The following is a 27,170-nucleotide window of genomic DNA, read 5'->3' as shown; positions in this document are numbered from 1 at the left end:
CTGGGAGCAAGGCGCGGGAGGCTCCTTCCGAGCCTCTGTGTTCCCCTGCACAAGGAGAAAATTTATTTATTTTATTTTATTTTTATTACATTTATATCCCGCCCTTCTCCGAAGACTCAGGGCGGCTTACAAGCTTAGCAGTAGCCTTCATTCTATGTATATGCCTGCTTATTAGGGCTTTCACACACACCCCAAGCGGCATTATTACAAAGTCAGCTTATTGCCCCCAACAATCTGGGTCCTCATTTTACCTACCTCGGAAGGATGGAAGGCTGAGTCAACCCTGAGCCTGGTGGGACTCGAACCTGCACTAATTGCAGGCAGCTGGTGTTACTTAAGGGGGCATCAGCCCACTGCTCCACCAAGGACAGAAAAGTACAGAAAAGTCAAAAGGCTCGGAAAGATCTTCCCTTCGGAACGACTTGCTAACAAGAGAAGGAAAAGCATTCCTTAAATGCCTCAGTCTGACAGTTCAGGCCGTGTCAAATCCCACATTTTTTAAATTGACTTTTCACAAAGGGTTGCACTGCATTTTTGTCTTTTCCTTCTGAATGCGTTTTGGGCAGAGGAGGAGGAGGAGACCGGGTGGGGGGGAAGAGTGTGAAATAAGCGAGAGATGCACCACCTGCTAGAAACGAAATGGTCAGCTGTCCCCAGAAGAGCGGAGGGAGTCCTCCCAGCCGCAACTGCCTTTATCGGTGCTGTGTTGTCGCAGCAAGGGCTGAGCCAGGCAAACACCCTTCCGCCCAGAACTGAGACCTAGCAGGCCAATGCATCACGAACAGCCTGGTCTGAAAAGGCTCTGGGGTTTTTATCCAGCTGGACGAGGCTGCCCAAAGGCGAAAGGGCAGCGTCGTCCTGCTCTCTCAAAATAAGATAATGCTGGCAAATAGGAGGCTGAGCTGGCCCAGCACGGAGGGCGCTGAGCCAGAGGTTTCCTTCCTGGCATGTTGGTGTCCTTGTCTTACTTTGCCTGCAGGGCAGCTAATGAACGTTACGATGCTCGCTGGGATGCTGAACCGGACCGAACCCCACAGCGCTTTACCGAGGGATCAGGTTGCACAGAGCGGAACTGTACTCAGAGGAGGGGCGACGTTTCCAGGTTTCGGCGAAAGAGATTCGCTGCATCACAGCTGGGAATGGAGAGATTGCAGCTGTTAAGAAGCAGGCAAAGATGGGCAGAAAACGGGCAGAAGGGGTGCCTGCTCACAACGTCCCAAGTGGTGGGCTGCATCAGGCAGGACCGGCGGCTTCTCCGTCCTGGCCTCCCCCTCCGTGTGGGGCTTGATTTACTTCACTTGAATGAAGCAGTCGCTCTGGAATTTAAACAGGAATTTAAAAGAGGGATTTCCAAGCCACCGGCCCATTTCCAAATATGGGAGCAAATCAGCAGCAGCGCTTGAACCGGCATCCTACGGCAGAGAAGGCCTGGGCTCCTGCCAAGGTTCCCAACCGCAGGGCCTCCTTCAGAAAGAGGCTCTACAGCTTTGGTCTTAGTTGAAGAGGGTGGGGGGTGGGGGTGGGAGGGGAACCGACGGCAGGCAAACCCCCCTATGAGCTTAATCCACTTTCATGTTTTTAATGAATTGTATTCAACTCACAATAAGTCTCAGCTTAGGCCATGTAAGAGGAAAAATAAAGTTACAAAGCATCACAGAGTCGAGTAAGACCACTAACTCAGCTGTGAAACGTGCTGGCTTCCAAAGTCACGGATTAGAGATGGGACATGTCAGCCGACACCCGGTTCCGAATGGGCCACAACCTGGCCCATTCGGACCGGGTGTTGGGACCCCTGATCTAAAGGGGAGGCTGTATTTTTGCTCCGTAGTTCGCAGAGACCATTCACATTTTGTCACTTTTTATGGACTGCAGAACTGTGAAGAAAACATCTAATCCACGTTTTCTTTTTTCTTTCTTTCTGGAAATCTGCTCCGTTGAATGCCAAATTAAGCCAAACGTTTACAATATTGCATTTGTTAAATGGCCTCACACCGTCACAATGCATCACTAGTAGCCGTTGTAAGCATCAGCTTACCTCAGGCTCAGTTTAAAATAGAAAAGCATGTGAATTTCATCTGAAATGCAGGATTTAAATGAATTTGCCATCTCTAAATTGGACTGGGGAATAGCCATTTTGCATCAACTCATCTCTGGAGAGAAAACCAGAGCAGAGGTCATTTGCTGAGGCTCCAGGTTATCCCAGGAGAAAGTCTTCTCATTTCTCGTTCAAAACCAAAATTACTTTGCAGAGGGAAATCCAAGCATTTACACCAGTCATGCTCCAGTCCACAACATGCACCAGAAATTACACGGAGATGTTTAAGGAAAGAGTTAGCTGAATGTGACTCACTTTGCCAAGTTTGTCCCCTTCCGTGTTATCTAAGCATCTGAGGCAGGACAAGTCCAGCCTCAAAAGTTTAGCCTAGCAAGTGTATTGCCAGAGATAGAATCATAGGGCTGGACGGGACCTTGGAGGTCTTTTAGTCTACCCCCTTCCCAAGGCAGGAGACTTTACACCATGCTGAACAAAAGGCTGTCCAGTCTCTTCTTGAAAGCCTCCAGTGATGGAGCATCCACAACTCCTGGAGGCATGTTGTCCCGTTGACTAGTTGTTCTCACTGTCGGGAAGTTTCTCCTCATTTTCAGGTTGAATCTTTAGAGATCTTCCACCCTTTGCTTCTCGTCCTGCCCTCTGGTGCTCTGGAGAATAAATCGATCCCCTCTTCAAGTATTGGAAGACGGCCGTAATGTCACCCCTAGTCCTTGTCTTTGTTAGACTACATACCTGTAGTTCCCCCGTTCATCATACAGTTGAGCCTCCAGACTCCTTAGCGTCTTTGTTGTTCTTCTTTGCGCGCTTTCTAAGGTTCCCAACTTCCTTTTTGTATCATGGTGACCAAAATTGGATACAGTATTCCAAGTGCAGTCTTACCGGTATAAAAATCACTTCGTGTGATCTTGGAACTAGCTTTCTGTTGATGCAGCCCTGGGACTGCGTTAGCTTTTTTCCTCAGCTGCAGCAGACCGCTGGAGAGCTATCTCCCTCGCTCAGTTACCTCTGTTGACCCAGGTGCCTTCTCTCCTATGCCTGTGCGTCTGAATCACTTCGAATTGGAAATGCACAGTTGCACAGATACAAGATCAGCTCTCTGAATTTGGGGAAAGTCCCTCTTTTGTGCCTGTCACCCAAGTGATCTTGGGAACCGCATAACAGGTGAATCTCTTCCGTCCCAGGGACTTAGTGGTCCTGTTCTCCAACTAACTGTGATCAGATAGGGATTGATTCTAAGATGGAGTAAATTTCCCAGGTTACTACAGGCTGAGGCAATAACTTCAAGCCTTCAATGATTTTTTTTGTTGGTTTTTTTTGCAAGAAGTAGATAATTGTCTTAAGATAGAGTAAACTTACAAAGATAGTGCTCTTAATATTAAAGGGATTTAATAAACCGGTATATCTGTGCATTTGGTTTTTCTTGCCTAAATTTAAACTGTTATTTCTTTTCACCATTGAACTTCATTTTGTTAGATAGGGCCCAATGTTCAAGTCTGTCAAGATCCTTCTGTATCTTAAGCCTATCTTCTGGAGTGTTAGCTATTCCTGTTGGTATCATCTGCAAATATGATGTGTTCCCCATCTGTCTCCCTCATCCAAATCTTTGATGGAGATGTTGAAGAGCACTGGGCCTAAAATAGAGCCCTGGGGCACCCCACTGCACACTTCCCTCCATGTAGATGCAGTTCCACTGAGGATCACAAGCTGAGTACGGCCGGTCAGCCAGCTATGAATCCATCTGGTGGTGATGCTGTCTAACCCACATTTGTCTATCTTATCAAGTAGTAGGTTGTGGTCTATTTTATCAAATGCCTTACTGAAATCCAAGTAAAATATATCCACAGCATTTCTCTGGTCCAATAATTTTGTCACCTTGTCAAAGAATGCATTAAGATTTGTCTGGTATGGTCTCTTTTTAACAAACCCATGTTGGCTTTTGGTTATGACTTAGTTTGCCTCTAGGTGTTTGCTGATTTGATGCTTGATTAAAGAGTGCTTGAATAAATCTGTAACTCTCGATCTACACCCTACTGCCCTCTTGTGCTAAATAGTTCATGAGTGCTAAAGAGTTTAGTGCCATTGGATCAAACCCAGATCAAGGCATCACCTTGAAAAAAACCCTTTTTTATTTTTATTTTTATTTTAATTCCATTTATATCCCGCCCTTCTCCGAAGACTCAGGGCGGCTTACAAGCTTAGCAGTAGCCTTCATTCTATGTATATGCCTGCTTATTAGGGCTTTCACACACCCCCACAAGCGGCATTATTACAAAGTCAGCTTAATTGCCCCCAACAATCTGGGTCCTCATTTTACCTACCTGGGAAGGATGGAAGGCTGAGTCGACCTTGAGCCTGGTGGGATGCGAACCTGCACTAATTGCAGGCAGCTGGTGTTACTTAAGGAGGCATCAGCCCACTGCTCCACCAAGGCTTTCATGGTTGAATGCCCCATCTTCACCCAAGATGGGGCTTTAGAGCGGACAGACATAGGAAACAAGCTGTAGAGGCATCTCCATTTTCAGTTCAGCCCTATTTCTCAGAAATGAGCTCTACTGAAATCAGTGAGGGATTATTTGCAACTTGATACAGCTGTGTGCGTGTAAATGTCTCCTCTGAAGTAAACCCCATTGAAGAGACAACGTTTGGTCCCAGGAAAACTGGGTTGTGTCAGCTCTTAATGCTTGCAGATTTCTTCAGCCGCCTTGCTCAATAGCCAAGAGGCTCAATTTTGTTGCTCTTCTCATCACTTTCCTCCCCCAACGTTTATTTTGCGGTGTCACTTAGGAGGATGACGTGGTTTTCCTGCCATATTCCTATCCCTCCTCTGCAGCTCTTGGGTAGGTTTTGAAAATTGCTCTGTTCACGCTCCTGCTTCAGCTGATAATAAGACTCTTCATCCTTCAGTCGAGAGGAGACCTGGGACTCACCAGAGTATCTTGCAAATGGAAAAGCTGTAGGGAAGGATGTTTAAACCAAAGAGTGACGCCTCTGTTTTCAATTCCCACATGACTTGAGAATGAACTGTGCACTCAATCTAAGGATGAAGTCAGCCTTTCAAATACGTCCTTTCATAGCAATGGAAAGCAGTCCGGCTAGTATCTTTTGTCTTCCTTCGTTGTTATCCTCTCCGTGTTGGAGAAGTTGCCGAGTTCTGTGTGGAAAAATGGGAAATTGGCCACAAAGTCTTTGTAAGACAAGGCAAACCTCATGAATTCTTAAATGTGAGTTCATGAAAGTTTGATGATTTTTTAAAAGAAGTACCTTTATTATTATTATTTTTTCATTTGGAGGTGCCTCAGTTCTGCTTAGCGAGCTTAGAGTAGTCTATATTGGCACCACATTACTAATTGATTTTGAAAACTCTGCTATTCCTCCAACAGATATATTTTGCAGCAGTTTGTCTGAAATATCTTTTTTTAAAGTTTAAATCAGCTGTGTGTTTTTTCTGGGCTGAAGCAATTCCTTGGGCAACAGCGAGTTGTTCTTCCTGACACCAGCTATTCTTCAAAGCACCTCCTAATCTTGCATGATTGTCAGAGGCTGCGGAGGCTGTGCAACAAGCGAGGGTGCTCTCATGCAACCCTCAGACCTCTTGAAAATGTGATTGTTTTACTCATATTCATTTCTATAACTGTTTGATGTTTCTTTATAATAATACATAGATAACACATGACTGGACTGGATATTTTTTTTAAATAAATGAATGTATAAGGGACAGAATCAAGTTAGGCAGTTTCCAATTTTTTTCCACATCGAGCCCAAAAGGTTCACCTTCATTGACCTGTTTTTGCACCTGGTGGGGTGCAATGCCTGGGGTCCGCTTCCTGAAAGGGGCTTCGGAGTGGGTACATCTGTTTTAAAGAGTCGCAGGCAGTTGCACGCTCACCGTGTCTCCATTGCGTTCTTTTTCGGAACCCAGTCCAGCATATTGCACAGTCCTCATTTTAACTGAAGGCATTGCATGAATCCACGTGTATGTATACAGATAAATTAACTAGACTGTGTGTATTCTCCATAATATTCTGCGAATGAGACAAGATACATGAAGCACAAGGGCCTTGTATGCAGGATCTTAAGCCTTATTAGTAGCCAGAAGATATAAAACATACAGCAAATGCCTGCTGGGAAACAACTCTCCAGGGTCAAACACTTGTAAAACCTTCACCTTCCCCCACAAATACTTTTACACTAAAAAAACAACAGCCCATCTTTTATTAATATTTATTTCAAAGCTGAAAAACGAGCAAGCCCATTAATGTTTCTGAAATGCTTTTTAAATTAAAGAAGGAAAAATAAGAGAATCCTTGGGTGGTCTGCTTGAAATTGAGGGCAGTTGTCAATGTCGCATGTGCTGAAAAGCACACCTCATTTCTCAAATCCTCCTTTCCGCATGTTATTCCTAGGGGAATTCTGGAATCATTTTTCAGAGCCAGATCACCTCTGCTACCGTTTTTTTGTTTTTTAACAGTAGCTTCACATATAGACTTTATCAGCCTCTCCAGGATATTTCAAATTTTACACAGGAGTCCCTGCAGAGTCAGTAGTGGCCGTTCAGCATAAGAGTCAGATGGTATATTTTTCCTGTTCTGATTGCATCTGTCAACGGGAGATCCCTCCACAAAGTTGGCCTTGCCTGGCGAGTGAAAAGAGGGAGTCAGGCCGTTTGGCCTCGGCCGCATTCACGTCAAGTCCTAATCAGGACACCACCGCTGAGCCTCATCTCCCTGGAGTGGCAGGGAAACGATGGGAGCTGCAGCGGGAAGCAAGCAGCCGCTGCAGACCTGGCCAGGAGACCTCTGAAGAAGTCAGGAAGTCTTCTGCCTTGTTCTTCCGCTTTGGCAGGCCCTCTAAGGGGCCACCAGACGCAGGAAAGCAGAGGTGGGACCCCTGGCCAGCTGTAATAGGATAACTTGGCTCTGCCAAAGGGTGTCGGGGAGGTGGGGGCTGTCCCTGCCGCCTGTGGATTAAGTGACCTGATCACAGCTGCCATCTAGAAGTTTCTCACCTTCTCAAATCTTCATTTTTCTTTTACAGAAAATCCAAACAACAGTTAGTGTTATGTACGGGGATGAATGAACACAAGCAGCGGCTCTTGACACCACCAGGTGGCGCTGTACTGTGACAGGATTGGCTGGCTAGCGCTCGGCGGGAAAACCAGATAAAGGGATTGGCTGTGAGCGTACCTGGCCAGGTACATAAGGGGCACAGGTAACCCCTATTGTTCTGTTCAGTACTTCCACTAATAAAGAGCTGCCATGCTGAACCCTTTGTCCGTCGTATTGCCATGCGGTCGAGAAGCCACTACACAATAGTTAGCTACATTAAATGATACTTTATTCTATTAAACGTACACATGAGTGTACTGTATGTATGTATGTATGTCTTGTTCAAGTATAGTCCACATTGTGGTAGTAGACGAAGACCAGAAGACAGCGGTGGTGAGAGACGCAGCTGTGTCAAGGGACAGCAACATCAGGAAGGCGGAAGAGGAGAAGGATGGAACTGGAAAGGAAGTGGAAAGTCAAGGCCAAACTGGTGCCAGCGGTGATGGGAGCACTCGGGGGCTGTCAGACCTAAACTGGGAGAGGAGATCGAAAAGAACCCAGGAACAACCTCAGAGTGCAGCGCTAGGAGCAACTGAGATGCTGGGCACAACCCTCAAGCTCCCAGATTGGTAGGAGATCCAAGATATGAGAGAGAGAGAGAGAGAGAGAGAGAGAGAGAGAGAGAGAGAGAGAGAGAGAGAGAGAGAGAGAGAGAGAGAGAGAGAGAGAGAGAGAGAGAGAGAGAGGACTTTCCCTAAGTGAGTAAAAGCTCTTCCTCTTGTTACAGCAAATCCAAGTGTTGAAATAACAGAATTTCTGTGGTTTGTACAGAGAATCCATTGCCCCAGTCAAAGAAAAGTCCAAGCACAGTTTCCAAACACAATGAATTAGGAGAATTTTTCAATCAGTGATTCTAACACTTGAGTGTTCTTCAAGAGGCGGTTGTCTGAACTTAAGGCATGTATATTGAGGCGGGCATTGGTTTTGTTGCCACCAGCCTTCCGTCTCTTGAAATTTTCCTTGTTTCCAAATCCAGATTATTTTCCATCTTTCTGGTGAGGGCCCTGTTAAGGCTCCAGCTGAAGTGTGGGGAGGCGATTCCTACAAGGGGCACTTAGTTTGCCAAACGCATTTCCCAGTGAAGCCGAGGAAGCATTTTGGAGGCAAGGTTAACAGGCCAATCCGGGGCATGAGGTGCATTGAATTAGGGCCCGCCTGCTGCCAACAGGAGCGGCTTAAAGCCAGCTGCTGTTCAGGCTGGCCTCGGAAGAGAAGCTGCCGGATGCGCCTGTTTACCTCTGGCGTCACATGGAAAAATGCAATTGCCAGATAGCTGCAGCCTGTTGGGTTTTCTCCTAACCAATGAAATCCACAGACCATGAAGGACCGCTCACAGCAACGACCTCTGGATGCTTGAGAAGCTGAATGCTATGAAAAGGGGAAGGACTAGGTTGAGCAACCCCATGGCCCTGCTTAGGTCAGAGGCATCAGGGCAGCACAGCCGTCCCCATCCCCTCCACCCTTCTCAAGCAGGGCCTCATGCTGGTTTCACAGACCACGATCCCCCCCCCTGGATGTGCCTCGGCCTAACCAGGTCAGCTGGCTGCTAGGTGGCCTCACTCCTCAGCCGTGCTGGCCATCTGCCCATTCGTTGCCTTCAACCACCCACAAGAGGAGGTCATAACTCTTTGATCCTTCCTCCAGATGTTAATAAGTAGCTTTAGACTAAACAAAACAGTGGAGTCAGGAGCCACGACCTTTGGCGGGTATAAATCACACGAATTAGCTCAGTCCTTCTTCTCCAGAAAAAAAGGAGGGGGTGGTGGTGTTGAAGACCATAATAGTCAGTTTGGTCTAGTGATGGTGGGGTTGAATGAGAAGCTAGGAAATGGGCAGTTCTAGTCCTGCCTTAGACACCCAGTGCCCAGCTGGGTGACTTTGTGCTGGTCAATTTTTCTCTGCCTTAGGAAGAAGATTAGCAAGCACACAAAGTCACTCCTAAAAAAGAGTGCCAAGAAAATAGCAAAGACGAAGAGCGGCCAGGCGGAGTTCATGCAAGGGGTTGTAACAGCAACATGGCCTTGATTTCCAGTCCTAATTAAAATGTTGTGTGTGTGTGGGGGGGGGGTTTGTGTGCATGTGTGTGTGTGTGTGTGTGTGTGTATGAGTGAACATTGTGACCAGCTTTTCAGACTGTTTCCACCCACTGTGAGTCTCTGTTTGTGTTAGGAACATCCCCCCCCCCGGGCCTACAAAAAAGGTGCCCACTTGCAAGCATCTTCTGCAGTTTTTAAAACAGGGCGAGATTCAGGAGAGGTGAAACTTCCCTGGTGCAACAGGCAGAACCATGAACACCTCACCCTGGTTGGGCCACCCGCTGTAATCGGCACCCTGCTCCAGCGGTGCCAGAAGCCTTGGTGTTTTTGTAAGCAGCGGACTATTCGGAAAAATAAAGGCTAAAAGGAAGATCCTTTACAACCCGTTTACAAGGAGGGGGGAGCTTGTAAAAGTGGCGGCATTTCCAGATACTCCACGCATTTGCTGAAGCTGGCTGCGGCATTCCCATCTTCTCCTGGGGCTATTGAAGCTGGTCAGAAAGAGGAAATGCGATCCTCCCGAGGGATCTGCAGGGAGCACGTGCTTGTGGAAGTGGATTCCGTCATAAAAAGAAATAAATCAGCCTGCAGTAGGTTGCTATAGTAACAAGAATGTTGCTGCAAATTAGACCAGAAAGGGGAACGCAAGCTTCCTTTTTCCTGGTAATCACGTACAAAAATACAAAATGACATTCTGACAGCCTGCCCACTTCTTGCCTGGTGCTTTTGAAAATAAAAGAAATCTTTGGCCCCATGTAGACTTTTCGTGGTTCTTGTAGGAACTCTTTTGCCAAACTCCTTCTTCCGAAATGAAGCCCTTGTGGTTGCAAAGTTGTTGTCCGGTCAGGGGGTGGCAGAAGAGACAGAATTATGGCAGAAACTGTTCAAAAGCTCCCAAGCAACCATTTTAACTCTCTGTGGTCCCGGTGGGAAAACTGACTTGTTTGTGCAGATGGTTGGACTTGAAAGAGTGCAGTGAAGCACTCGTGGATAATGAAGGAGAAGATGGCAAGGAGAGAAAAAGGGATGTTGGGAAACAGGTTGACTGACTGGCAGATGATCAGCAGTCTGATGTGAGAAAAGAGCCATCGGCCCTTCAATTAAATCAGTGGCGTCTGCAGGGGATGGTCAAGAAAGTCAGGATAGCAGCCACAGATGAAAAATAAACACAGTTTTAACTGCATTGTTACAGTCAACATCTTGACTTTTTCAACCACCCCCTGCAGACACCCTTGAGTTAATCTATTGTTGGAAAAAAAAATCTTCTTCAGGGTCCAGTCCAAGCCCGGAATAAACAAAATGGAGACTACTTTAGAAAAAAGGTTGTAGTTTATTGAAGAGCAGAACCACAAGACATGAGGCTGTGGAGCATCTGGCCACATGGTGTTAGGAGTGACGGGTTTTTATACCTTCTTGGGCTTTTGTGTTTGGAGTTGTTCCTGTTTGAGGCTGTGTATTTCCTGTGTCATGTACTTTGATCTGAGTCCGAGTGTGCCCTTTTTGGTATCGGTGGGTTAATCCTATTATGTCCTAAAGGTCATATCTTTAGAGTTTGGGTGGTTTATGTAGATTGTAGGGGTCTTTTTTTGTGTGTCAGGACATTCAGGAAGTGTCCAATCAAAGCCTCACCTTGTCACAGGTGCCTCTCCTGACAATGCCCCTGCAGGAGAAGTTTTCAGGGTATTCCTCTGTAAGCCTAACAAACCAGGGTGTGTGTATCTTATACTGCAGCATTACTGTGTGTAAAAAAAATCCTGGATGTGTATGGAATTTGTCTAAAGTGGCTGTGTTTAAGATTCCTGCAAGTATTTGTGAATAAATGTGGCTAACCAAAACCATGTTTGAAGACTGTCCCTAAACTCCCATCCTGCACAGAGTGAATAACCCAAGTTATTACTGCAAATTATAGTTTGGCTCCCCCAGATGGACAATGGCCAAAATGCCGCTTCTGACAGAAAAAGGAACATTGCCCTAAAACCATGGGTAATACCTGAAGCTTAAGAAATATGGAGATGGTTAATCCTGTTGTAGAGTTGTATGACCTAGTAACACCATCAAATGTGATTAATATGAATAATAGAAAAGGATCCTGTCTTCAGCATTATTTGCTGCTAATGTGTGTTGCTGTTGTTGTTAGTTGCGAAGTCGTGTCTGACCCATCACGACCCCATGGACAATGTTCCTCCAGGCCTTCCTGTCCTCTACCATCTTCTGGAGTCCATTTAAGCTCACGCCTCCTGCTTCAGTGACTCCATCCAGCCACCTCCTTCTCTGTCGTCCCCTTCTTCTATTGCCCTCCACCTTTCCCAGCATTAGGCTCTTCTCCAGTGAGTCCTTCCTTCTCATTAGGTGGCCAAAGTGTAACATCCTAATATTAGTAGAGAGTTAGTAGGAAAGTCTTTCCTTTCACATTGCAAACTCCGAGATTAAAAAGATTCTCAATTCCAGATACCAAAGGGGAAATTGCAGTATCTAGTACCGTGGGAAGGCTACCCGTTAGCAGACGCTGCCCTGATGTTAGGGGCAGCGAGTTAGTTAAGAAATGTCACATTGGGTATCCTCAGCGCCCCCATTCAGGAATGTAGCAGTGACTGGGTTGTACGTAATACTGTGTGTATATGTTTATTGTTGCTCCAGGTCTGCCTTTCTTTCCAGGGGAGTCAGCATGTCAAGACGGATTTGGCTTTTCACCAAGCTTTTCTCTTTTGCTCATATCTTGACAACGGAATGCAAAGGTGGGAGGGGTGATGTCTAGGCAACTGAGAGCCAAGACCCCTGGAAGGAGAAGTGGACTGTTTCCATAAGAAGAAGAAATATTACTATTGGACAATGTGAACACCCGGTGGGTGAGGGGAGGGAGTCTATTGTTTGACTAAGCAAGCCTTCAAGCGGGGAAAATCAAAGCTGGCTTTGCTTTCTTCTGTGCCAGTGTAAATTTTCAGTACAGTATTATATTCTTGGTAAAATCATCTCCCTCCCAGGAGTTTATTTTTCCTGGAAATGCCAACTGGACAGTTGACATTTAGTTTCTGATCTCCTTTCTTGGCTTTCTCTGCCCAAGAAAAACAAGCCAGATCCAGCAGCAGCAGGCTGTCTTCTGTAGGGATGAGCTTTATACGTATCCAAAAAGGTAAGTGGGACTTCTTTCTACCTCGCCTGGTTCCTTGGGATGTTCTCAGCTCACCAAAGACTGTGGTTAAAAGAGGAGAGCCATGGGGTTCCTGCTCCCAATGACTTTTTTGACCAGCCACATGCTGGTGACACCTGGACAGGTGGGATTTATAGGCTGGTCATCTATCTCTTGGGTGTTAAGCTGCTTACTCACCACAACTGCTTTAGTGTGGCAACGAGGGATTTAGGAAATACTCTCAGGTGTTCTGTGCCAGCCTGCTACCGGCCCTGCAGAAAAGGCAGGGACAACCCCTTTTACAAGAAGGCAAGAGGCTGGAATTATGCCTGCCAAATTTATTGCTACAAAAACAAATAGAACAAGACACGAACCAAGAAACAGGAGCTTTTCAAGCGGTTGCCTTCAGCAAACCAGCCCTCCCACGCATTCCCCCTTAAATACAGTTCAGGGCGTGGCTTCTCTCTGCCTCCTTCCGAGGAGCCCCATTGCCTTCCTCTGTTTACTCCTGATTGACTGCCTCCTGCGTCGGGCGTCCTTGAACAGGGCCAGCTGTGGGTCATCTTCATCCACGCTGTCAGGCTCACACAGCTGGGTCTGCGTCGTGACCAGATGAGAGGGGCCTGGCTGAGGGCTCTCATCAAGCTGTCCAATCCCCTCAGCAAGCTCTTCAACACCCCCCTCCTCCTCCTCCTCTGAGTCGTCCGACCCAACTGCCGAACCCACAGGCTGACCCTGAATCACAACACTAGGATGATATAGACACTCTTCTACTGAAAAGATGGACCTGGCTGAGAATCTTGGTTTAAATGTAGCTCCTGAATTTTCTCACACCGAAGTTTGATTAGAAAAGTATAAAGCCTTGTTTTGCTTATTCTGCAAGAATAAACAATGTTGCTTGCCCTTTCTCTTTCTGGCCCTTCTTCCTGCTATCAGAGACCTTAGCTAGAAATGCTTCCTGACTTCTTGGCTGTCTGAACAGATAATACCGGTTAGCGCAGCCAGCAATCTGAGTTAGCGTAATAAGAGTCCTAGCTACACATCTGAATGTCTGCAGTGATACTCTAATTGAATGGACACGGATTACAAATGTAAGTGTAGGAGTAGTACAGGGGACAGAGTTAAAAGAGGGACCAGTCTAGAATCCCTACAGAATCCACCCCCTTGAATTCCATTCAACCATTAGTTGAGAAGGTTCCTGTGCACAAGCTTTTTAGCAATAAATCAGTTTGATTGGATCTTCACCTGCAGACAATAAAGTGGGAGCATTTATCAATCCAAAAGGGAACAAAACTGAACTGTGCTACACAGACACCACTAAGCTGCTTTGATCAGAGGTTCTAAATAATTCCAGATGCAGATATCAGACTGTATTGTGACGGAGCGCGTGGGAATTGCTTTCTAGCGCAGAGAGTGCAGACTCAAGACGACTGCCTGGGATGGAGAAATGGGTTTCCCACCCACCCCTTTCAGGTACTTCAGTGGGGGAATGGTTGCCCCCCCCCTCTGGTGGCAGAATAGCCTGATCCTACCAGAAATAGAGCATCCCAAAGAAGACACAAACATCTGTCTTATTAACAGGGAATTTTATTGGTTCTTTAAACCTTGTAATGCACATAAACAATAAGTTAAATAAAGTAAAAATATTAAATAACAAAAGAGGGTGCCAGCCCCCATACAAATTATCTGTTCATTGAATAAAATAATATTATAAAAAGCTAATACTATGTATGAGTCACAGAAAACAAGTAAATTGCCAAACTATGCATTAAACAATACTCATGCTGATCAAATTCCAGCTTGTTCAGGTTATAATTCAGACTCAGAAGGGATGGTAGACATCTTCGGAAATTGGGAAATTTATGGAATTATCCCTGAGAATACATTTGACTTACATCATTTTGCTGTTGCCCATAATTTGATCAAAGGGTTCGGAGCATCCCATTAAATTTCCAACATTCCACCTCAAGTCCTCTCTCCAAGGACTGCTTCACTCTTTAGCTCAGCTGTGTTGTTTTATCTTGTGCCTTGTGCTGTTGAACACTGGTGGAATTTGACATGTAGTAAAATGTGATCACTTTACTGCTAAACAATTACAGTCAGATTCTGTCGTTAAGAAAGGGACCAAGGGTCCACAGACGTTTCTAGAAGACCAAAATGGAGGTTAGGTCTTGAGAGGATGCTGAAGTACAGTCATGATTTAACACTCGTATCTTGTGAATTTATAGCATGGAACTGTAACTCCGAACATTATGATTTCAAAAAATATTCTAACACTTAACTTCCTAAGACTTTTAAACAAAATGTCTAATGCATTTCTGACCTTTTAAAACAAAAGTAATAGCAGAAATAGTTTGAGTTAAGTTCAAAACATTTATCAACCATAGCTCCAATTAATTTCAACTGAAGTACATTCTTATGGATTATGTTCCTGCCTCTATTTTTTTTTTATTCTTGAGACATTCTGCTTCCTATCTTACTGAGCAGGAATACCCTAGCCATATTGCTCTATGGACCTAAAAACTTTCTATTTTAGAAACGAAGGGGCCGCTTGCCTAGAGAAACAATGCAGACTCTAATGTTGGAGTAATAATAATGGCCTTAGTAACACGCAGGTATTCCCAACTTTTATTCTATATGGCACAAAAATGTGAGGATGAAAAAATATTATTGGGGAGGAGGGAGCTAAAATGGATCACTTGCTTAAAACCTTATTTTATCTCCAACATAGTTGGCAAGATGTTAACGAACAAGTACCAAGACCGGTTCACAAGTAAAACACAACTGGAGTAAAATCTATCAGTAATTTTTAATGTATCTTTGTATCTACACTAATATTTTCATAGAAACTGGAATGTCAATAAGTTCTGAGTAATGATGCATTTTTACCTCAATATTATGTCAGATTGCATTTTCAATTTTTTAAAAAGGCAGTTAAAAAGGCAGCTAAATAATAAAGCAAATATCAACTTGACAGTGCAACCTCACTGTCTTAATTCTGCAATATTTTAAAATAATATCAAATTGTACATTCCTGGGTAGCGCTAGCTGTTAGTAAGTTAATTATTGATTTTAAAACCTTACTAAAATCTTTTTTTTTAAATCATCAGGATTGTATAACACCAGCCCTTCTGTGGGGCGTGATTTAAATCCGACTTCCGTGTCTCATTTACGAGTGAGGCTTGGCGTGGGATGGTTTTTATGCCGTTCTCAGCAGCGGCTCGAGCGTTTCTCCTCCAAGAGAAATTGCCTGAACTTTGACAGAGGAAACCCACCAAACCCTAAAAAGAACCACCAACTCCAACACAGGGCTGGGCATTTGAGCTAAGACTTGGCTCAAATTCCACCTGTCTGACATCATCATGGCTAACGCCAAGCAAAGGAAACACACACAAACAACCCCCACCCCCCTTTCATTTCGGAGGGTAGAGGCTTCTGAAATGGATTCTGTTCATGGTGGATTCAATCCAAGGGATGTATCTGCTGACTCTCGTGTACACGCCGGGCTTCCCTTCCTTTGCACAGCCGTCTCCCCAGCTGACGATCCCGTAGAGGACCATCCTGCCGTCGTACATGCAAGTGAGGGGACCTCCTGAATCTCCCTGGAAAGACCAAGCAAGGCGGGAGGTTATCGGCAAGGGACGGCAGCATCGTCTGGAAGCACAATTTCAGCGGTGCTCCCTTGTGCTCAAGGCAGTGGCAGGAGTCTTCTCCAGGGACAGGAAGAAGCACCGGCAGCTTCAGCCCTGATGCCAAGGCTCTCCCCTCTTGACTGGACCCCTGAGTCCCAAGGGAAAGACCAGCCCAGCGGAAACCACAGCAGAGGGGACTCGAGGCCTGCAAGGAGCAGCTGTCCAGCTCCGATTCCCAGTCCCAAAACAGAGTACGGGAAGCCAGCTGACCAGGTGCTTCTGATCCCTCGGCTGCCCCCTCGCCTCTTCCTGGGCATTTGGGCATTTCTAACAAAGCATGGTGCCGTCTCTCTCTCTCTCTCTCTCACGCACACACACACACACACACACACACCATTTCTGTTTTGCAAGCAGGCTTACGCCAGTGAGCAACACCACAGGAACAGCAACTTATGCTCAAGGACGTGGCTCCGTTTTGCCGCAGGCAGAATTTGTCTCGTGTTTAAAGAAGGAAGAACATATTCCCTGACAAAAAGTTCCTAAATGCACTTTTATGCCCACGGATGATCTTCGCCCAACACACTCAGTGTTGCTGATCAAAACGCAGCCGTTGTGTACAAGCAAGTACAGACAGTCCTCAACATACGACCACAATTTGGGCCCAAAATTTCCACTGCTAAGCAACAGTTATTAAGTAAATTTTGCCCCGTTTTACGACCTTCCTTGCCACAGTTTTTAAGTGAATCATTGCGGTTCCTAAGTTAGTGACACGGTTGTTAAGTGAACCTGGCTTCCCCGTTGACTTTGCTTGTCAGAAGGTCGGAAAAGGGGATCACATGACCCCCCAGGGACACGGCGGCCGTCATAAATACATGCCAGTTGCAAAGCACCCAAATGTTGATCACGTGACCGCGGAGATGCTGCAACGGCCGTGTGAAAAAAACGGTCATGGTCACTAACGAACGGTGGTAAGTGGAGGACTACCTGTAAGTGCCCCATCCAGATGAAGAAACCCATATTGTGGCTTAGTGTGTTGACTTGGTCCACCCAGTGTGCTAAGCAACAGTTCAGTTCTGGTGATATATTGCAACAGCGTGCTCCACCCATCCCAGACTGGACAAGCACAGCATATTACACAGACTCATAGCCCCCCTTTGCGTAGCCCTCTTCATACCAGAGTATTCTGTAGTTACCAGAATGTGTGAATGTCCCCTAAACAAACTTACGCTGCATGAGTCCGACTTCCACGCCGAGTCTGAAGCGCAGAGCATGTTCTCATTCACCTTGTGAGCCTCATAGTATCTTTTACACGTGGACTGGGGTATTAATTGTACATTGGCTGATTTCAGTACTCGTGAGTAGTAAATGGCTGCTGTGGACAAAACAGAGAAAAACGGTGTGGGACAAAATGGACGTGAACTTTTTTATTTCAGAGAAAGAGAAAAGAGAAGGGAGAGAGGATTCCCACATGCCACAAACCCTGCTTGCAGCCCACGTTCCAGTCACGTTGGCAGAGTCTGTTCTTCACAAATTTGAGGCTTTCCAAGGGTGGGGCTACGGGTGTGGCCAAGGCAGTCAAGACAGCTCCGCCCATATTTATTTATTTATTTATTTTAATTCCATTTATATCCCGCCCTTCTCCGAAGACTCAGGGCACCATATATAAAAATAGGCGGAGCTATAAAGATCTCAGCGTATTTGAAAGATCAATCGCAACAGAGATATACCGTGGAGTGGAAGAGATGGATAGATTATATTCAGAATAAATATGGGACTAAAAAGTTTCACTTAGCATTTGAATAAGTAGCGGATTTATATGATGTATAATTAGGTAAAGGTAAAGGTTCCCCCGCACATGCGTGCTAGTCGTTTCCGACTCTAGGGGCCGGTGCTCATCTCCGTTTCAAAGCCGAAGAGCCAGCGCTTGTCCAAGGACATCTCCGTGGTCATGTGGCCGGCATGACTAGATGCCAAAGGCACACGGAACGCTGTTACCTTCCCACCGGAGTGGTCCCTATATTTCTACTTGCATTTTTACGTGCTTTCGAACTGCTAGGTTGGCAGAAGCTGGGACGAGTAACAGGCGCTCACTCTGTTACGCGGCACTCGGGATTCGACCCGCCAAACTGCCGACCTTCTGATCGACAAGCTCAGCGTCCTAACCCACTGAGCCACCGCGTCCCTTATGATGTATAATTAGCTTGTAGTTATTAAGAGTTGAAGTGCGATAGAATTTAATATCTTATTGTTGTTTGCATATTTTAGATTATGTTTGTTTGTATTTTGATACCCTGTATTTAGCTCTGGGAAGTCGGGGAGGGGAGGGGGGAGTTGGGGAGGTTTGGGGAGAGGGGAGGGGGAGGGGAGGGGTTTTGTATTCAAAAATGTACTGTAAAACTTTTCAATAAAAAAAAATAGGCAGAGCTTCAACCCATAATCTCGTCTGGTTCCCCCCCAAATTACTTTTGTTTTGTTTTCCATAGCCAGAAACTTCACAGTGGGAATGGTCTCTCAGCCTTAAATCCTCCGAGGGCAAACAAATGGTTCTGACAATGCCCGACTCTTTCGCACATTGGCCAGAAGGGGACCTGATCTTGATTAAAGCTAAAAGGAGAGAGAAGAAGGAAAAAAATGAGTATAGCGAAACTGCTATAATAATTGAAGTTTCCTTCAATTATTCATTCTGATGGGGGAAAAAAAATCACCTAATTTGTATTTAAGGCTACTCATTCCAATCGCTTTTCCAACTAATTTAATATGTTTTAGTCTGCCTGTGTGTTAACTCACATCATTCGTTGATTAGTGTATTTCCAAAGTTAAAATACAAAATACAAATCTTTGGTCTTCCCCAGTCTCCAAACCATCATTTAGATTGTAATAGCTCAGCTAGAAAATAGCTCTGTTTTCTTTACTTAGTCCAAGAAATAAATATTAATCAATTAATATTATCCTCCTGGGTCACACTGGACTCATATTAGCTGGATACATACTTAAGAAAAAAATACAACAAAACCAGCGGGATTTCTCTTACTTAAGTAGCCCTTTGCTAAGTATAGGCAAATTTAGAATTAAATACACATGCAACAACATTCCTCCCTAATTTATATCTAACCTAACTGTAAAATCATAGTTCCTGCACACAGATTATAAACCAGAGCTAAGATAGCAGTCAAATTAACCCTGAATGGTTAGTCTAGTCTCCCCAAATATTAAAAAAAAAAAGGTAAAGGTTCCCCCGCACATGCGTGCTAGTCGTTTCCGACTCTAGGGGCTGGTGCTCATCTCCGTTTCAAAGCCGAAGAGCCAGCGCTTGTCCGAGGACGTCTCTGTGGTCATGTGGCCGGCATGACTAGACGCCAAAGGCGCACGGAACGCTGTGACCTTCCCACCGTAGTGGTCCCTACCTGGGACGAGTATCAAATATTAAACTGATCTCTAAACTTTCTACATACGCACTCTTTCTAGAAAAAGGAAAGATGGCATTTCTGATTCTCAAAATGTTTGACTGTAACAATATTAACATTAATATTCTCAAAAACCTTGCTAGTGAACAAACATATCACTAGTTTGGAGAAGAGATTTTTTTTCTAAACTGTTATCTGTGGTCACCACCCCCATATTGTTTTTCAGCATGAGAATCAAATCAGAAAGTTTTGTGCTGGACAGGAAGAGAATGCAAAAGGTCATTTACCGATATCATTGTTATAATCTCTGTTTTGTTGTGAAAAAGCCTCGTGAATAATAAGCCTCTCGACTCTAAATTCTTGATCATTTGCATTGGTGGCATTCGTTGCAGACCTCCCCAGCCTAATGATGAGCCTGGATGTATCGGAGCCACTAAAAAAAAAGGCAAATAGTGTGAATTTCAGAGATGTTTCCACCAAGCAATTATATCCTGTCATTGTGTGTCGAACTTTTACAATTATTTGACTCATTGTATTCTTTGCACTGACACACAAAGCGCTTCATATAATTCAGCTTGGAGGGAAAGAGCTGAGCCATTTAAAGTGGTCTTTGCCCAATTTTGCCCATGTCCATCCAAAGTCAACTTCAAGGGGCACGAAATCTGTTTGGTTTTCTTGGCTGTTGGTGTTGTTGTTCACCCTGAAGAACCCACGTTAATTGGGAACAGAGGGATGGAAAGAGGACAGAGAGTGGGCCCAGGGCTGCTAACTCAAGGATGGGTAGAGACCGCCTGACCTCATCTGGGCTCCGAAACTGAGCAGTCCAGCCAGATTGGTTTATGTGGGAAGGAGATCACAGGAAAGCAGGATGAAGATCAAGTGAATATAGAACTAACAACATAAGCTTTAGTTGCAAATCTATTTCTAGGAGAATGGGTCTTTCCTAATTTTATTAAGGTAGTCACTTCTGCATAAGCCTGGGAGATTATTTGATAGAAGTGCCTTCCGTAGGGATGACTACCCTCCTTTCACTGCTGCAGAAGCTGACCCTGCCCAGACAATTCACGTCGTAGCAAAGAAGGCCAGGCGAAGGGGGGAATTTGGGGGAGGGTACCTACACGCCCGAGAAGCAGTGTGCTGCTGTGAGGACCCAGCAGGGGTCAATGAGACTGCCACCACAAAAAAACTGGTTCCCTCTGGTGTGGAAGATGGTGGCTATCCAAGGCTGGGACTCAATGGTGGCCATCTGCCCACCCACGATCTTGAAGCTCCTGATTAGGTTCCTCTGGCCACATGCCCTGCCTGTGAAAGAAAAGGAAGCAACAACGTTCCTCCTCAAAGGTTTGCTCCAATGACAAACAGGCCAGCCCCCTGCCCTCCTCACATTACACATGAAACACTAGGTACCCTGTCGTGGGAAAGCTCCTCTGAAATGGCCTATTTTACTAAAGCAGATTCTCAGCCAACCAAACTTTAGCTGTGCTGCCACCACGTGGCCGTTTTGGGGAAATTACAATGTAGGCAGCCAGAACCCCTCCTACCCTATGATGTATTTCCTCTCCCCTCCCCTTTTCTGGGATGGACTTCCTCTTTCTTGGTCCCTAGAGACTCTCATCCTCCATAACCAGCAGACATGTGACAACAGCAGACATGTGCTCGATTCATGTGCAGGCGCTGTGAGTTATTACCAACTTCTGACTATTCTGAATCAAGACTGCTGTATTGTGATTAATCTCTTGTTATCACTGTTAACAGTCCTTTTCCAGATAGCTGAACTCATGAAATACCTTGATCATCCAGAAATACCTTTATTTGCATGTACCATAGAATACAGCATGATAAGGTGAGTTAGGAGTATAGTACAGTATTCCAAGGTCAGAAGTTGGTAATAACTCACAGCGCCTGCACATGAATCTGGAGCACGTCTGCTGTTGTCACATGTCTGCTGGTTATGGAGGATGAGAGTCTCTAGGGACCAAGAAGGAGGAAGTCCATCCCAGAAATTCAAGGTGCTAGTGATGACATACAAAGCCCTACATGGCATGGGTCCGGATTACCTACGGGAGCACCTACTGCCAGCGTCAACATCCCTCTGTCCTGTGCGCTCCCACAGAGAGGGCCTCCTCAGGGTGCCACCGGTCAGAGAATGTCGGCTGGTGACCCCCAGGGGGAGAGCATTCTCGGTGGGTGCGCCAATCCTTTGGAACCGCTTACCAGCTGAAATCCGGATGGCCCCCGACCTTCGCTCCTTCCGGTGTGATCTAAAAACTTATCTATTCCAACAAGCCGGCCTGGCCTGATGGATTTGGGTTTTAAAATTTTCTCACTTTATTGCTTTATTGTATTCTTACTTTATTGCTCTGTACACCGCCCTGAGTCCTCCGGGAGAAGGGTGGTATATAAAATAAATAAATAAATAAATAAATAAATAAATAAATAATAAAAGGGGAGGGGAGAGGAAATACATCATAGGGTAGGAGGGGTTCTGGCTGCCTACATTGTAATTTCCCCAAAACGGCCATGTGGTGGCAGCACATTAGCAAAAACCCTTCCCTGAGTCTGTAAAATTTTGGATTACAAAATAAGAAGGGACTTTCATTCTGCCTCCACCAAAAAAAAAAACACAACAAAAAACCCTTGCGTATTAGGGAAGGAAGCTAGCAGGTTGGATAAGGAGGAAATAGGAGTGCATTTTTACAAATATCTTTGCACCTTCTGCAAAGGCTTCTCAGACGTTGAGAAGACACAGCAGGGAGCAAAGATGTTTGAACTTGAAACCACCTGGAAGCAGTAAGGTTGCCCTTCCTGGGGGGCAGTTCCAGTCTCCTTCACTGATGATAGCATCTAGGAGCACCTATTGGGCCTCATCATACCTATATAGCAACTTACGGGTTTGGCATGTGGGTATGTCACAAGATGTCGCAGAAGTGCGAAATCCTTTCCGAACATAACACCATGGCTTAGAACGGCCATCCGGATTCCTGGAAAACCACAAAACATCTTCATAAGGATTAACAGTCAGACAGATCAAAAATTACCTTTAAGGTTTGTACGAAAGGTTCCTTGCAGCGTTAACCCTGCAAAAGCTTCCTATAAGTATTGGATAGAAGAACATGATTCCTGAGCGTTCTGAAAAAGAACTTTTGATGGATGGCCGCAGCCAAAAGTCCTTCTCTTATTTAGCCAATAGAAACAAAGTCAGCCTTGTACCTGGCCACCTTAGGAGACTATGTCAAAGAAGGAAAAAAATGAGGTCTTCAAGCATTTGAGGAGAATATGTCGCCTGGCACTGCAGTGGCAGAATCTGCCATCATTGCTTTTATTCTCGGAAAATATCAGAAGTGTACAGAAGCGAATGTGGAGGGCAGGAAATACAACTCCGGCTGCAAAGCGCAATGGGTTATACACACTGACGTTGTTACCTGCAATAGTTGTGTTTGCCTAAGCCACGCTCCAGCGCGTCTTCCATGTGTGCATTGTAGGGCCACCTCTTGAGTAAGTCAGAGTTCCAAGACAGACACCTTTCCCCATTCTCATTCTCTGACTTGGTCCCTCTGTAGTCGGTGCCATCTCCAGTGTAACATCTGGCTTCAACATCTGGGGGAAAGAAAAGAGCCAAGGCTGAGTCCTGGCTGGGAGAGGAGTGCTGGTTTCAGAACCTGCAGGAGGAAGCCTCAGTCTCCTCCCTTTGGGATCATTGCGGCAGCCGCCTCCTCCTGCGAGAGGCTCCTGCATGCGCGAAGGGGGCTGCGGCAGGGCTGCGTAAGAGTAGCAAGATGCCCCGGTATGTGCCAGGTTATCCCATCCCACCAGTGCCCCAGCGGAAGGAATGAAAAAGTCGTTGTGAAGTACCTATCTCACAGTGATCTCCTTCGTAGCCTTCAGGACACAAGCAGGACTTAATTCGAGAAAACAGCCCGTAGGTCAAGCAAGTCCCTCCATTCAAACAGCCGCAACCTGTAATCAGATATTTTTAAAAACATACATTTTATTAAAACATAAATACGCAATACGTGTTGGGCACACTATGGACTTAGTGAACCCAAACACCCTCTACATTTTTTCTCTCCCCCTCCCCCCCCATGAAAGTTGCTGCTTCTTGAGGTTAAACACAACTTGATCAAACCGTAGCAACCTTTAAAGGGCGACAAAAAGGAGAAAAGTTTATTTACCTTTGTAGTCATATTTAGTTTTGCTAGGCAGCTTCTGTTGTCTCTGCCAAAGGTAACCCTAAAACAGAACAACATCTATAAATGCACAGACATGGATTAGCCCGTTAACAACTCTCTTCTTATTTGATCCGTCCCTGTAGGACCAGCTCCAAAACAGGACTTTGCTTTTCCTCATGAAAACCCTGAGAATAATTCAGGAAGAGTCGCTGGTAGCTGGTAGCATATATGCCCCTCCAAACATTGATCCCCAACTGCATTATTAATGTCAAAGGGAAAAAAAATGACTGCCTACTGACGGAGAAATCAAATTAAACTGTATTTAAGACATGTAATAAATTAAAATTTATTAAATGTAGCTCCTTACAAAAGATTGGTACAGTTCTCCACTCAAAAAGAAAGCTACAAGTTCTAAAACATCTAACTGATTTAAAAAAAAATAAAAAGACACAGTAGAAAACTGCTTTTAGTTTGAAGGCAATTATTATTATTTTTTCCCCATTTATGTATCTCCATGCTTGCACCTCCCCAGCCCTGTTGGTTCAACCCTTCACAGCAGTCCCAGTTTCTCATGTAGCCCCTTGGGAAAATCAATGCCCCCCCACCCGAGGTTTCTCCTACATTCTTTTTTTTTATTAAAGAGTTTTACAAAAACAAAATTTTACAATATATCCCCAAATCCCTCCCACCCCAAACCCACCCACTTCCCCCCCCCACTTCCCAGAGCTAAATACAGGATTATAGTTACAATAATCATATTCTAAATAAAAATTATGCATAATATACAATTAACCAAATTCATAATGTGCTTTAACTCCCCTTTAACATAACTACAAACAACGTACCAATAACAATATCCCACTAAAATCTACTCATAAGCTAAATGGAACTTTTTAGTCCCATATTTGTTCTGAATATAATTTATTCATCTCCTCCAAACTGAAATATATCTTGCCTGTGAATGATCTTTCAAATAAGCAGAAATCTTGGACATTTCTGCAAGATTCGAAACTTTAAACACCCATTCTTCTATAGTGGGCAAACTATCCTTCTTCCAATATTGTCCCACCAGTAACCGTGCTGCCGTTATCATGTTCAACATCAAGTTAGTTTCTTTAACATCACAATCTACAACAATACCCAATAAAAACAATTGCGGAGAAAACTTTATCTTTCTCTTAAAAATCTTTTGAATGTTCCACCAAATTTTGATCCAAAAAGCTTTTATATTTCTACAAGTCCACCACATGTGAAAATAGGTAGCTTCTAAACTACCACACCTCCAACATTTAGACTGTAAATTAGTATACATGTTGGACAACTTCTTGGGATCCAGATGCCATCTATAAAACATTTTATAAAAAATTTCTCTTAAGTTTTGAGCCTGAGTAAATTTAACATTTCTGACCCAAATTATCTCCCAGGTGTCCAACGAAATTGGTTCCTGAATATTTTGTGCCCACTTTATCATACAGTCTTTAACCAGTTCCGTTTCCGAATCCAATTCAATTAAAGCATTATATATCCTCTTTATATGTGCGCAATTTAAATCTCTAATTTGTTTTACTAAATTTTGATCTGTAATTGTGTACGTTCTTACATTGATTAGATGAGCTGCCTTCGGGTGTCCCAAGGATATCATTAAAAATAAAAGGCAACATGGTAGCTGTAAAGATACAATTAAAGCTCCACTTGTTTTGATGAACGGGAAGAGCTTCAATCAAAGCATCACAGCAAATGACTTGGACTTTCTTTCCACCCCGTCCTGAGGTCAGCAGCCAGGCCTTCTCTAAGCTGCTCTGCAAAGCCCTAAGACAGGAAGGCCAGAAGAAACAAAAGCCTAGAAAACAGTCCAGCATTTTGGGGGGGGGAAAGGAAATGCAAGATATATAAAAAAGGAGTAACGCAGGACCAGGAGGGGCAGTGACCAAAAGGGTGAAGTCACTTACTGCTTTAGAATAAACTTATAACACGGTTAGCTCAGTTACAACAAGTGCCAACTCACTCACACATCACCAAAGAAAAGGTTGTCTACGTTTATAAGTGAAAAACCACAAGGGAGGGAAGAAAAAAGGGCTATAAATAAGTTTGGGTCGTGGGGAAGAGCGGAAGTTTCATATTTATGCTCAAAAATGGAAGCAAATCCCAGCTGATCTCATTTGTATCGCTGGAGGGTTGCGCAACGTACCGAAGCTGCCATCTCGGTGATGAATGCGCTCAGCATGACAAAGAGGATGGCCGGTGGATTCATCCCGTTAGGCAACCCCGTTCCTACTTTCAAGTGACTTTGCTTCTTCTTTTTGCTGGACTCTGAAAAGAAAAGAACAAACTTGTCATTTGGGGCAACACTTAGCTCAAGAGTTTTGCCTCCATTCCCAGTTTTGGGGGATGATGGAGTAGCTGACCCACTACAGCTTTTCTCTTTACCCATTTTGAACTTCAGCATGAATTAGAGTGTGGATAGGAATTAGTGTTATTAAGAGAGGCGCATCAATGCATCGTTCTTTATGAATTTCCTGATTGATACCAACCGAATCTTGTGTTTTCACTTCTCTCTCACTGGACTCCAGAACAAAAAGCAAAGTGTAACAGCCAAACATACCTTACAGCCACCCAAACAAACTATATAACCAAAGGCCTGAAAGAAAAAAATAAATCCTGCTAAAAAGAGCAAAATAAAACAAAATATTGCCTAACATCAAGGTGAACAGCAAATAATCTGAGCTACTACATGGAAGACCTTGTGCCCGTTGGCATCGGCTCCTCTAAAACTTTCCCAAGCTTGCCCCAGATACTGTACGGCAGTCCAGTGGGTCTCTGTACTGGGGACAGATGGCTCCCATCACACATCTCCACCCAGAGGGGCAGCTGGCGGCCTCCTAAACATAGAATCAGCGATACCTAGAAATGGGAGGAGATGTGGCTAAAAAGTCCAGACGATGGCCCACTTTGAGCCTCAATCACCCCGTTGTGACCACCCACCTTGAACATACCTTGACCGCTCTCTAGGTCAGGGCAAGGAAGCAGATGCCAAACTACTGACTGAAGCTCCGGGTTTTGTCCCTCAGATCTACTTCCAGTTAATAATGGCTGACGATTTCCCACCAAGGTGAAAGAAGGGCATAGTACAAAAACTCATGACATGTGGGCTCTGAACAGAGTTGATAGGGCCCTTGCTGTGTGATTGAACAATTTGCCTCCAGAAGTTGTGAATGCTCCAACATTGGAGGGTTTTAAGAAGAGACATGACAGCAGCCTTCCAATATCTCAGGGGCTGCCCCAAAGTAGAGGGAGTCAAGCTATTCTCCAAAGCGCCCGAAGGCAGGACAAGAAGCAATGGATGTAAACTAACCAAAGAGAGAAGCAACCTGGAAGTAAGGAGGAATTTCGTGACAGTGAGAAAAAATAGCCAGTGGAACAACTTGCCTCCAGAAGTTGTGAATGTTCCAACACTGGAGACTGGAAAACCATTTGTCTAAAATGATATAGGGTTTCCTGCCTGAGCAGGGGGTTGGACTAGAAGACCTCCAAGGTCCCTTCCAACTCTGATTCTATTCTATTCTGTTGTGTTCTATTGCCAGCTATCCCTACTTACATTCCTAAAGTTAGGGAAAAGTTTGGGCTAGATATATTTTAGTGTTATT

The 27,170-nt window shown here is 44.8% G+C and overlaps 2 protein-coding genes across 2 annotated transcripts in view; one reads left to right on the top strand and one right to left on the bottom strand.

Annotated features, from left to right (window-relative positions):
• The window catches only part of COMTD1 (catechol-O-methyltransferase domain containing 1), a 581,650-nt gene that overhangs the window by 505,555 nt on the left and 48,925 nt on the right, over positions 1-27,170 (top strand). The gene's annotated exons all lie outside the window — the stretch shown is intronic.
• PLAU (plasminogen activator, urokinase) lies at positions 13,899-26,616 on the bottom strand. The gene is made up of 10 exons (XM_081329784.1): positions 25,715-26,616; positions 23,530-23,587; positions 23,210-23,314; positions 22,780-22,954; positions 22,247-22,338; positions 20,476-20,659; positions 19,645-19,790; positions 18,417-18,557; positions 17,180-17,325; positions 13,899-15,923 (listed from the first exon to the last, which is right to left on the bottom strand). The coding sequence occupies exons 1-10, from the start codon at positions 25,970-25,972 to the stop codon at positions 15,735-15,737; spliced, it is 1,494 nt and encodes a 497-aa protein (XP_081185910.1). The 5' UTR covers positions 25,973-26,616; the 3' UTR covers positions 13,899-15,734.

This window comes from Vipera berus, assembly GCF_964194415.1.
Source record: "Vipera berus genome assembly, chromosome: 5".
In the NCBI taxonomy this organism is placed as follows: domain Eukaryota; kingdom Metazoa; phylum Chordata; class Lepidosauria; order Squamata; family Viperidae; genus Vipera; species Vipera berus.
This window is presented reverse-complemented; position numbering and strand designations above follow the sequence as displayed.